The sequence below is a fragment of the Megascapheus bottae genome, chromosome 1 (genome assembly GCF_031878675.1).
Source record: "Megascapheus bottae isolate mThoBot1 chromosome 1, mThoBot2.hap1, whole genome shotgun sequence".
Lineage (NCBI taxonomy): Eukaryota > Metazoa > Chordata > Mammalia > Rodentia > Geomyidae > Megascapheus > Megascapheus bottae.
Window position 1 is genome coordinate 2,746,356 of NC_143509.1, and position 11,499 is coordinate 2,757,854.

At 58.1% G+C, this 11,499-nt stretch overlaps 1 protein-coding gene across 2 annotated transcripts; it reads left to right on the forward strand.

Moving 5' to 3' along the window:
• Positions 1 to 1,052: 1,052 nt before the first annotated feature.
• Hook2 (hook microtubule tethering protein 2) lies at positions 1,053 to 10,661 on the forward strand. 2 transcript variants are annotated; one of them, XM_090336721.1, is made up of 22 exons: positions 1,053 to 1,185; positions 1,686 to 1,771; positions 1,849 to 1,921; positions 3,385 to 3,435; positions 3,524 to 3,656; positions 3,743 to 3,810; positions 4,301 to 4,363; positions 4,771 to 4,851; positions 4,952 to 5,112; positions 5,411 to 5,551; positions 6,324 to 6,525; positions 6,837 to 6,947; positions 7,061 to 7,148; positions 7,272 to 7,341; positions 7,659 to 7,796; positions 7,879 to 7,966; positions 8,190 to 8,224; positions 9,192 to 9,274; positions 9,358 to 9,458; positions 10,130 to 10,240; positions 10,313 to 10,384; positions 10,468 to 10,661. In XM_090336721.1, the coding sequence occupies exons 1-22, from the start codon at positions 1,141 to 1,143 to the stop codon at positions 10,618 to 10,620; spliced, it is 2,154 nt and encodes a 717-aa protein (XP_090192847.1). In that variant the 5' UTR covers positions 1,053 to 1,140; the 3' UTR covers positions 10,621 to 10,661. The 2 variants fall into 2 exon arrangements, with proteins under 2 accessions (XP_090192847.1, XP_090192857.1); XM_090336731.1 differs by having other exon boundaries at positions 1,081 to 1,185; positions 9,355 to 9,458.
• Positions 10,662 to 11,499: the final 838 nt, after the last annotated feature.

Consider the following 11,499-nt stretch of genomic DNA (forward strand, 5'->3'; position numbering starts at 1 on the left):
GGCCTGCCGGGGCAGCCGAGCATCGGACTGGGCTGTGACCCGGTGTCCGGGGTGGAGCTGCTGAGTTCGTGGGAATGGAGCCAGGGGGCTCTGCCGACCCCACCCGGAGGCAGGGTCCCCGGAGCCAGACTCTGTGGGATCCGGGGAGCAGCGCCCCGCCGCTCCAGCTCGGACCCGCCCCTCCCTCGGGGTGCAGCTAATAACCTCTAATTACGGCGCAGCACCCCGCCCGCCCGCCGGCCGGGGAGGGGCTCCCCGGGGACTCCGGGGTCAAAGGGCGCGGGCGGGGGCCTCGTCCCGCTCCGCATCGCCCGTGCACCTGCAGAGCCGGGAGTCGCGGCCCGGGCGCGGGGGGCGGAGGGGGCACGCGGGCGTCTCTGCGCGTGCGCGGCGCCTGGCCCCGGGGGGGGGGACGCACGAGCATCCCGGCGTCCGTGTGACTCGCGGTACCCCGGGGGGCGGGAAGCGGGGAGCCTCCTCCATCACCCCCGCGGGGGCCGGGTCGGGAGGGCGCGCGGCGGGAGGCGGGCAGCCTGGGCCCAGCCCGGGGGGCGCAGGGGCGGGGGGGTCCCCCAGCCCGGGGTGGGGGGCGCAGGGAGACCTCGCTGGAGGGCGGATCCCGGCAGTCCTCAGGACCTCTGCGTGGCTGATCCTTCCCGCCATGGAGGACCCGGGGGCCGGACTCCATCGTGGAGACCCCCGCCCGGGGTCGCACCCCACGTCCTCCTGGTGAGGTCGTTACCCTCGAGGATTCCCTGGCAGCTGCCGAACAGGACGGGAATGTGCCTGCCAAGCAGGGCGGGGCCCGGGACCTCTTCAGAAGGCCCGCGGACACCGAGCTGGGAGCCGGGCGCAGCGGCCACCCGCTCCGCGCGCAGGCCGGGGCCACACTGACCCCTGGCGGCCCCGTGGACGCCCTGCCCCGTGCCCGGATCCAGCATGGCGCGCCCGGAGACCGCAGCGGGCGGCGGGGCCGGGTCACGTGCCGGGGGCGGGGCCTGGGTCCCGGGGGCGGGGCCGCGCGGGGCGGCGCTCTAGGCTGAGCGGGAGGTCGGGGCTGCGGGCGCTCGCTGGTGGCGGGCCCGGAGCAGCTGCGGCGCTTGGGGTTCGGTGGCCCGGGGTCGGATCGGATCAGGAGCCATGAGCGTGGACAAGGCCGAGCTTTGCGCGTCTCTGCTCACCTGGGTAGGTCGAGGGGGCGGAGCTGGGGACAGGTGTGCACCGGTTCCTCTCGCCCTGGATCCGCTCCCCCACCCCCTCGGGCCCTCGGCCCGCTCCCTCCACCCTGGGGCTGGAAGGAGGAAGGGAGAAGCCCGGCCTGCCCGGCGGTTGGACTGTGCCCTTAATGTCTGCCCCAGTCACGTGGCAGGTGTGCGTGGAAAGATCAGGTGAGGCCCCGCCCCTCTGGCTGGCTCCCAGTCCAGCCAGGTGTGGGGGAGGGAGGGACACAGGTGTGTTTCCTCGATCACGTGGTGCGGGAGGGGCCCAGGTGACTCTTGGCATCACCCTCCCTGTGGCGGGCGCTGTGGGTTTATGGGGCAAAGGTGAGGTGAGGCCAAGACCCCTCCAGCCCTAGGTGAGCCCCAGCCATGCCCCCCGCGGGGCTGGGGAGGGGGAGAGACCTGGGCCCAGGGTGGTCTCCAGTCTCCAGATTCCCCAGTGATTCCATTCCTTTCCTTTGTCAGGTACAGACATTTCAAGTCCCATTCCCCTGTGCCAACCCCCAGGACCTAAGCAACGGCCTTGCTATAGCCTACGTGCTCAACCAGATGTGAGTGAGGCTCAGGGGGAGGGTCCCCAAAGGGTCCCCCCCAGACGACTCATCCCACCTTCTCACCCCCCCCCCAGAGACCCCTCCTGGTTCAGCGAAGCATGGCTCCAGGGCATCTCCGAGGACCCAGGTCCCAACTGGAGGCTGAAGGTGACAGGTGGACTCCTGTGAAGGACAGGGTGGCGGTGAAGAGATGATTAGGGAAGGGCTAGGGACATGGCTTTGCTGATGGACACACAGACATGACCTGGGGAAGGCACAGGTGTCTAGTGATCTCGTTGGGTATGGTGGCATATGCTTGTAATCTCAGCTACTTGGGTGGCAGAGGCAGGAGAATGATCTCCAGTTTGAGCCTGGACACAGGTATGAAGATCTTGTCTCAAAACGACAAGGAGAAATAGGGCTGGAATTGTGACTCATATGGTAGAGCACCTGTCTAGCAAGGCAGGGCCCTGATTTCAAACCCAAGTAAACTGAAGGAAGAGATGGGGCAGAGCTCAAGTGATAGAGTATTTGCTCATTGTGCTGGAAGCCCTGGGTTCAATCCTCAGAATTGTACCAGCAGATGTCTGATGATTAGCCAAAGTTTGTTCTTCCATTTATCTGCTGAACACCTAGATATGGGACGTTCAACACGGGATAAAACAGAAATTTGCCCAGGTACTGGTGGCTCATGCTTGTAATCCTAAGGACCCCCTGCAAGACTGAGCTCTGAGGCTTGATTGGACTTTGAAGCCTACCTGGACAGGAAAGTCCATGAGACTCTGATCTACAGTTAGCCAGCAAAAAAGCCAGAAATGGAGCTGTGAAACCAGTGGCATAGCTCTAACCTTGAGTGAAAAAGCTCAGGGAAAAGGCTCAGCCTTTGAGTTCAAGCCCCCTAGTACCAGGACGGACACAGAGAAAAAGCGAGAGAGAGACGGAGAGAGAGAAAGAGAGAGAGAGAGACAGAGAGACAGAGACAGAGAGACAGAGACAGAGAGACAGAGACAGAGAGACAGAGACAGACAGAGACAGAGACAGAGGACAAGCAGGATAAGGTGATCAGAGAAGAAGAAATTAGATAGAAAATAGAAAGAAGCCAGGCATGGTGGCTCACCCCTGTAATCCTAACTACTCAGGAGGCTGAGATCTGAGGATCATGTTCAAAGCCAGCTTGGGCTCTAAAGAACGTGAGATGCTTCTCTCCAATTGACCACTAGGAAATGGGCAGTGGGGCTGTGGCTCAGGGATAGGGTGGTAGCCTTGAGCTGAAGAGCTCAGGGACAGTGCCCAGGCCCAGAGTTCAAGCCCCATGACCCACAAAAAGAAAAAGAAAAGAAAAAAAAGAACTGACGACAGGGTCAAGAGTGTGGCTAGGGGTAGAGTGCTTGCCTAGCATGCACAAAGATGGGGGGGTTGATTCTTGGTACTACATACACAGAAAAAGTCAGAGGTGGTGCTGTGTGGCTCCAGGGGTAGAGTGCTATCCTTGAGAAAGCTCCAGGACAGTGCCCAGGCCCTGAGTTCAAGCCACAGGACTGGCAGGAAAAAAAAAAAAGAATTGAGGGCAGAGATTCTGGGTCCTGGAGGCCTCTGAACACCTGTGTGTAGCTTCATGCCTTCTTCCTCAGGTCAGCAAGTTGGAGAAGATCTTACAGAGCTTGGTGGAGTATTCCCAGGATGTAAGCAATCCTCCAGGGTGTTACCGGATGAGGTTGGGACAAGGAGGAGGGTCCATGAGGCTGACACCTCTCTTCCCCTTGTCTTCAGGAGCTGGGACATCCCGTGTCAGAACAGCATTTTCCAGATGTGAGCCTCATAGGGGAGTTCTCAGATCCTACAGAGCTGGGCAAGCTGCTTCAGTTGGTGCTGGGCTGTGCTATCAGCTGTGAGAAAAAGCAGGGTATGAAGAAGGGTAGAGGGGGACTGAGGAGGGTCTCCAGCAATTGGCTTGGTCCCATCATACCACCCCACTACCTTGATTCCCAGAGCATATCCAGAGAATCATGACACTGGAGGAATCAGTTCAGCACACAGTGATGAAAGCCATCCAGGAGGTGGGTAGGGCAACTTGTGTGGCCATTGTGGAACATCTGGGGAGGGCATATTTCTGGGCCAAAGGCAACTGGGCACAAGCTCTGTCCTAGTTAAGGTCTGGGCTCTGCTAGGGAGTCAGCCGGCCAGATATCTCTGTCCTATTTTCCTGCCAGCTCTTAAGTCACAGTCCCGCAGGCTCAAAAGTCTGACCTCTGCCTGAGTCAGAAGCCAGAGGAAAGTCTCTGGCTTGGGGTTTTCTGGCAGCACTAGCCTTAGGGCCATGCACTGATGGTTCAAAGCTGCAGTGGAACTGTAGAACTGTGACTCAAGTGGTAGGGCACCAGCCTCGGTTGAAAAAGCTCAAGGACAGCTTCCAGGCTTTGAGTTCAAATCCCAGTATCCCCACCTAAATAAAGAAATAAACAAACAAACTGGCCTTAGGGATGGGATGGTGGAGGGAGGTATGGTATAGATGAGATTGTAGTTTATCACTGCCTCTCCCCCCCCCAGCTCATGACCAAAGACACCCCTGACTCCCTGTCACCAGAATCATACGGCAACTTTGACACTCAGGTAAGTTGTTAAAGGTCCCTACTCCTCTTGCTGTTTGTCAGGACTTTTTGAGGTGGAGGGGGCTGAGTTTTCTAGATGGCCCGCCCCTAGGGACTTACTCCCTCACTGGACCAGTACCAGCATTGCTCTGCTTCTCACCCTGGCTTTCTGGTAGGCCCACCTCTCTACTCTGATTTGTAAGCCCCGCCCCTTCTATTAGGCTCCACCCCCTAGTTCTTAGCTTTGGCCTAAGTCTCTTTTCTTACTAGATCCCCAGTGTTGTATGATCCCTCTCCTGATCCTCAACCCCTCTCTGAGGGCCTGGGGAGTTCCTTCATCCCCTCTGTTTGACCTTAGCATTCCTACCTTCCCCCAGTCCTCCCGAAACCCTGATTTTATCTCCCTGTGCCCCACTGTCTTCTCTCCAGTCGCGCAGGTACTACTTTCTCAGTGAGGAGGCTGAGGAGGGGGATGAGCTTCGCCAACACTGCCTAGATCTGGAGCGGCAGGTGGGCTGAGTGAGGGGAATTCCAGCACTGGCTGCTGGGGGCAGGGTTGCAGGCACAGCCCAGTGAGGCACCTAGCTCACCCCCACTGCTCTGCCGGCAGCTGGTGCTCCTGTCAGAGGAGAAGCAGAGCCTGGCACAGGAGAATGCCACGCTGCGGGAGAGGGTGGGGCGCCCTGAAGCAGAGGGCGCCCCTGGCCTCACTGCTAAGAAGTTGCTGCTTCTACAGTCCCAGCTGGAACAGCTGCAGGAGGAGAACTTCAGGTGTGGTTACTTGGGGGCATGTCCACTGGTAGGCAAGGCTGAGGATTAGAGGAAGGGGGTGTTCCCCCCATTTGGGGAGGGGAGCCAGTACTGGGCCTGAACTCAGGGCCTGGGTGCTGTCCCTTAACCTTTTTTACTCAGAGTTAGTGCTCTACCACTTGATCCATAGCTCCACTTCCAGGGTGGCTTTGAACTGAGATCCTCAGATCTCAGCTCCCTGAGTAGCTAGGATGACAGCACCTGGCTAGCATTGCCCTTCTGGGTCCTTTCCCTGACCCCCTCCCCACCTTCTCCCAAGGCTGGAGAGTGGCCGGGAGGATGAGCGGCTGCGCTGTGCTGAGCTGGAGCGAGAGGTCACAGAACTGCAGCAGCGGAACCAGACACTGACCAGCCTGGCCCAGGAGGCCCAGGCCCTGAAAGATGAGATGGACGAGCTTCGGTGAGTGGTGGGTTCCCCCCCCCCCCGCCAGTGCCCACCTTGTACCTACAACACTGTCAGAGTACATGCCCCTCACCTATCAAGGGGTCCCCTGCAGTGCCCTCACACTCCCCTGTGTAGTCCTGCATCTCAGTACCTGTCCAAGGCATTTGGCACTGTCCTAAATCCCCATGTCATCTGAGTTGCACTAAACTTCCTGGACCCGGCACTTGACTGCACCCCAGGGTGTGCTGTTATCTCACACTGCACCCCCCCCCCAGCCCTTTGCCCCCATATTCTTCACATTCCCCTGCACCATGTTAGGCCCCTAGATCCCATGGCACCTTCCAAGACTGCAGGACAGCTGCTTCCTGTGACCCTCCTGTGCTTTCAGCAACCATCAAGAGCCCCACCCCTTGACCCTCCCGTACAGAAACCTTTAGAAGGTGCCCAGTGCACCTGCTAGAGACCTTTCAGCTAGGTGGGCATGGTGGTGCCCTCTTGCACTTCTAACCCTGGGGAAGCAGGAGAATTGCCTGGTTTACGTAGCAAAACCTGGTCTCCAATCCATCAACCAACCAACCAGAAAAGTAAGCCCTGAGGAGTCCAAGGGGGCAGCTCCTCAGTTTCCCCTCGTAATCCCCCAGTCCTGCAGCCCCCGCCCCATTTCCACCGGTGGATTCCTGGATAGGTTAACCATTACTGCAGCGACGGGGCCCTGGCTGATGGGTCCTTCCCTGCCCCTGCATCTCGGGTGACACCACCCCTCCCCGGGTGTTTGCCCCTTCCCCAGACAGTCCTCAGAGCGTGCAGGGCAGCTGGAGACCACGCTGAACAGCTGCCGGCGCCGCCTAGGCGAGCTGAGGGAGCTGCGGCGGCAGGTGCGGCAGCTGGAGGAACGCAACGCGGGCCACGCGGAGCGCACGCGACAGCTGGAGGACGAGCTGCAGCGGGCCAGCGCCCTGCGCGCGCAGCTCGAGGCTCAGCGGAGACAGGTGAAGGCAGGGGCTCCCCAGGGGACAGCCGGGCCTTCCGGAGGCCCCGCCCCCACGGCAAGCCACGCCCCGCGCCGGCCACACCCAGACCGTGGCTCCGCCCCTGCGTTGTTAAGCCCCGCCTTTACGCCAAGGCCACGCCCCTTGGCCCGCCCCTCCACCTTCTGGATTGTAGGCCTCTTCCCTCAAAGTTCTTCCCCCCCTGAAGTTCCCTCTGGCCCCGTCCTCTCCCCTGGTACTTAGTGGCATCCCTTCCATCCATCCTTCCTTCCGTCCATTCCTGCACTCTTTTTTTTTCCCCTTGGGTTCAGGTTCAAGAACTGCAGGGTCAGCGCCAAGAAGAGGCCATGAAGGCTGAGAAATGGTTATTTGAGTGGCGAAACCTGGAGGAAAAGTATGAGTCAGTGACAAAGGAGAAGGAGGTGAGGCCGGGGGTACCACACGGCCCAGGCCCCTCCCTGCACGTCCTGAGAACAGCCCATTTCCTAGGAGGCCCTGAGGCCTCCTGTGGCATCTGTGTGTCCTGTTTCTGCAGCGCCTATTGGCCGAGAGGGACTCGCTGCGAGAGGCCAATGAGGAGCTGCGCTGTGCCCAGCTGCAACCCAGGGGCTTCACTCAGGCAGGTGAGCCGGAGGCACCTCGGGACTCCTGGGATCCAGCTTGAGCTCTAGGATGACCCTTTCAGAGAGCCCTAGGTGAGGGGTGTGGGGGTGCATACAGACCTGAAGACTCCTCTCACATTCTAGATTCTTCACTGGACCCCAGACCACCTGGCCTGGAAAACCTGGCAGCGGAAATCCTGCCTGCGGAGCTCAGGTATCGAAGTCACTCCGAACTCTGGACTTGCCACTCCTGCTGGGCCTCCCCTCCAATCTCCCCCCTCCCTCAATCCATCCCCTACCTTTCGCTCCCATCCCTGCAGCCCTGCCCTCCCTTGGCTCCGCCCAGGCCCCGCCCCTCCCGCTCAGGCCCCGCCCCCAGGCAAACCCTCGCTGGTCCTTAGTGGTCCTACCCACCCAAGGTCTGGCTGGTCCCAATCCAGGGCCTCCCCAGCCAGCCCCGCTGCTGGCCTCGGGATGAGGGGGCTCCCCCCGCAGCCCTGCTCACCGCCCACCCCGGGGTCGGGTCCGCAGGGAGACGCTCCTGCGGCTCCAGCTGGAGAACAAGCGGCTGTGCCAGCAGGAGACGGCGGACCGCGAGCGGCAGGAGGAGCTGCAGCGCCACCTAGAGGAGGCCAGCCGCGCGCGCCACGGGCTGGAGACGCAGCACCGGTGAGCCAGGGAGGGAGCCAGCCGGGCCAGGGGCCCTGCCGGCCGGCCGCGCGAGGGCACTGAGCCGCCCCCCACCCCGCAGGCTGGACCAACAGCAGCTGTCTGAGCTGCGGGCCCAGGTGGACGACCTGCAGAAGGCCCTGAAGGAGCGGGGGGACAAGATCGAGGAAGTGAGTGTCCATGCCCGCCCTGTCTGACCCTCCCTCCTGACCCCCTGTAATCCCCCTCTCTCTGTCTCCCCTGCTGCCTGATGCCTGGTGCAGGCCATCGTAAGTACCTCGGGGCCCCCCGGGAGGCACCCTATCCTTTGCTGGCAGAGCAGTCGGGTCCGGATCCCTGGATTTTTTCCAAGCTTAACCCCCTGCTGTTTCTCTCCCTCCCCCCCTCCCCCAGCCCAAGCCATTGAAGAGGAAGTTGGAGGAGCATCTGTAAGTAGCACAGAGATAAGGGGCATCTGGTGACTTGGGAAGACCTTGTCTAAGGTGGAGAGGCTTAATGTTAGATGGGGAGGGTGTTTGATGAGGGTAAGTCAGTTGACACCCAGCCTGGTACAGTCTTGGTCACCCAGAAAGGGAGCATAAACTGTTTGGGGGGCACAAGGTAGAAACCATGGAGGGGTTTCCAGTTAGGTAAGCTGATAAAATAATAGTTGTGTTTAACATTTCTGGGAGGGAGAAAGGCAGATTTGAACTCAGGTCCCTGTGCTTTCTGGCAGGAACTCTACCACTTGAGCCATAGGTTTAGCCCATGATACATGCATACATGATACATCCATGTGTATGTGTACGTAGGTCATGGAGCTTGAATTCAGGGCCTGGGCCCTGTTTGTGAGTCTCTGTGCTCAAGGTTAGCACTCTACCACTTGAGCCACAGCACCACTTCTGGCTTTTTCTATGCATGTGGTACTGAGAAATCGAATCTGGGTCTCTGTGCATGCTAGGCAAGCACTCTACCACTAGGCCAAACTCCCACTTCTGGCTTTTTCTGAGTAATTTATTGGAGATAGGAGTCTCATGGACTTTCTGCCTGGGTTGGTTTCGAACCACTGTCCTCAGATCTCCTGAGTAGCTAGGATTATAGGTGTGAGCCACTAGTGCCTGGCTGGCCTTGAACTCACCATCCTCTCTGCTTCAACCTCTCACGTGCTGAAATTACAGATGTGTGCCTCCATGCCTGGCTCACATCATCCTTTATGAACAACGCTTGGGAGTTGGGCAGCAATGGTTCTTGGGGACTGGAAGTTGGCTCAAGTGGTAGAACACTAGCTATGAACAAGAAAACTGAGCAAGAGTAGGAAGCCCAGAGTTCAAGTCTCTGGACCCACCGTGAATGAATGAATGAATGAATGAATGAATACACAAGGTCAGCCTACTGCTGTCTGTCCCCTGCCCACAGGAAAAAGCTGCATGAGGTCGATCTGGAATTACAGCGGAAACTTGAATACATCGAGGAACTGGAGCCACCATCTGACAGCAACAGTAAGCGGGACTCAGTGTTAACTGGGGGTAGGAGAATCCTAGAGGGTGTGAAGCTCAAGAACTTCCTGCCCCCACCCCAGCAGCAAGGCGGATTGAAGAGCTGCAGGACAGCCTGCAGAAAAAGGAGGCCGACTTGAAGGCCATGGAGGAACGGTGCCGTCGCTACGTGGACAAAGCCCGAGCGGTGAGGATGCAGGATTTAACCTCTGTCTTATTGCTTGGGGGGAGGAGTCTCTGAAGAAGGCGTGGCCTGTGATGGGCATGGTTTAGAGGTGGGTGTGGCTTAGTGGTAGAACTTGTGGCTCACCCTAGCATGGGTGTCATCCAGGCCTAGTAGCATGTGCATGCCTGTAATCCCAGAAGCTGAGGCCAAAGAATGAGAGTAGCAGGCTAGCTGTTCAACATTGCAAAGTATTATAAAAAAAAAAAAAAAGGCTGGGGAGGTGGTGGTGTGGCTCCAGGGAAGGGTGGTATAGCCTTGAGCTGAAGAGCTCAGGGACCATTTCCAGGCCCAGAGTTCAAGCCCCATGATCCCCCCCTAAAAAAAGAAAGCAACTTATAATTTAGCCTAGTGGTAAAGTGCTTGCCTAGCATGCACAAAGACCGGGTTCGATTCCTCAGTACCTCATACAAAGCAAAAAGCTGGAAGTGGTGCTGTGGCTCAAGTGGCAGACCACTAGCCTTGAGTAAAGCCCAAGGACAATGCTCAGGCCCTGACTTCAAGCCCCAAAACTGGCAAAAAAAAAAAAAAAAGGCTGGATGAGTGGTTCAAATGCAAGGCCCTGAGTTCAATTCTAAGTCCCTCAAAAAATGGCCAGGATGGGTGACCCTGCTTATGATTTCCCCAAACCGTAGGTCATGCAAACCCTGGAACCCAAGCCTCAACCCCCCAGTGGGCCAGCCCCGGAACTTCACACCCTGCGGTCCCAGCTCCGAGAGCGAGATGTCCGCATCAAACACCTGGAGGTGGGGGTCCTTCCTTGTTCCATTGTGCTGTCCCCAGCACAGTCAGGGCCCTCATTCCCGCCTCTCTGACAGATGGGCTTTGAGAAGAGCCGAAGTCAGAGGGAACAGGAAGAAAAACTACTCATCAGTGCCTGGTACAACATGGTGAGTGTCTTTCCGCCATGGCAGGCGTCTTGGAGGGACCTCTGAGCCTTTCTGCCCTCGCCCACTGTTCCCTCTCCTTCCAGGGTATGGCCTTGCAGCAGCGAGCTGGGGAAGAGCGTGCACCAGCGCATGCCCAGTCCTTCCTGGCACAGCAACGGCTGGCGACCAATGCTCGCCGTGGGCCCCTTGGGCGTCTGGCCTCTCTGAGCCTTCGTAGCCCTTCTGATAAGCACTGACAGTCCTCAGGATGCCACAGCTGCCACCACCTGCCCAGCCAGCCTGGTCTGCTCCGTTCATGCTTCCAGCTGCTGGAGTGCCTAGGGATTCTGCCTCTGCCCTATGCTGCCAGAACAGGGGCAGGTGGCAGGCGCCCAATTCTTTGTAGCAATGTGATTCTTATTCTTGATTCTCTTCCAGTCCATGAGCTAGCTATCTGGAGAGAGAACTTGATTTTCTATGTGAGAATAATAAAGACTTTCAGGCTGCCTTGGTTGGATTCTAAGGGGGAGGATCCACACCCTGGCTTTGAAAGATAAGCTGGCCTACCCACGGATGGCGCACACCTGTAATCCCAGCTACAGGAGGTTGAGATCTAAAGATTGAGGTTCAAAGCTCAGGTAGACAAATCCTTGAGGTTTGTGGAGATAGGGCTCAAAGTAGTAGAGATCCTGTTGTGAGCAAAAAAGCTGAGCTACAATGTGAAGTTCTGTGTTCAAGCTCCAGTACTGGCACATGGCTTGGATTCTTACTAAAGTGTGGATGGCTGATAGTCCCAAACTTTTCAAGACCTCATTTCAAACGCAAAATTATAAGAACTGGAAGCAGGGCTTAACAGCCTTGAGCAGAAAAAGCTAGGTGATAACTCAAGTCCCTGAATTTAAGCCCTAGTACCAGCATCAAAAATAACTGTAGCTGGGCTGGAAGTTTGGCCTAGTGGTAGAGTACTTGCCTAGCATGCACGAAGACCTGGGTTCTATTCCTTGGTACCACATACATAGAAAAAAGCCAGAAGTGGTGCTGAGGCTCAAGTGGTAGAGCTCTAGCCTTGAGAAAGTCCAAGGACAGTGCTCAGGCCCTGAGCTTAAGCCGAGGACTGGCAAAAAAACAAACAAACA

Coding starts and splice junctions, on each gene's coding strand:
- Hook2 (XM_090336731.1), top strand. CDS start 1,141: ATGAGCGTGGACAAGGCCGAGCTTTGCGCGTCTCTGCTCACCTGG. Junction 5,552..6,323: donor GATGAGATGGACGAGCTTCG/GTGAGTGGTGGG, acceptor CCCCTTCCCCAG/ACAGTCCTCAGAGCGTGCAG. Junction 7,342..7,658: donor ATCCTGCCTGCGGAGCTCAG/GTATCGAAGTCA, acceptor TCGGGTCCGCAG/GGAGACGCTCCTGCGGCTCC.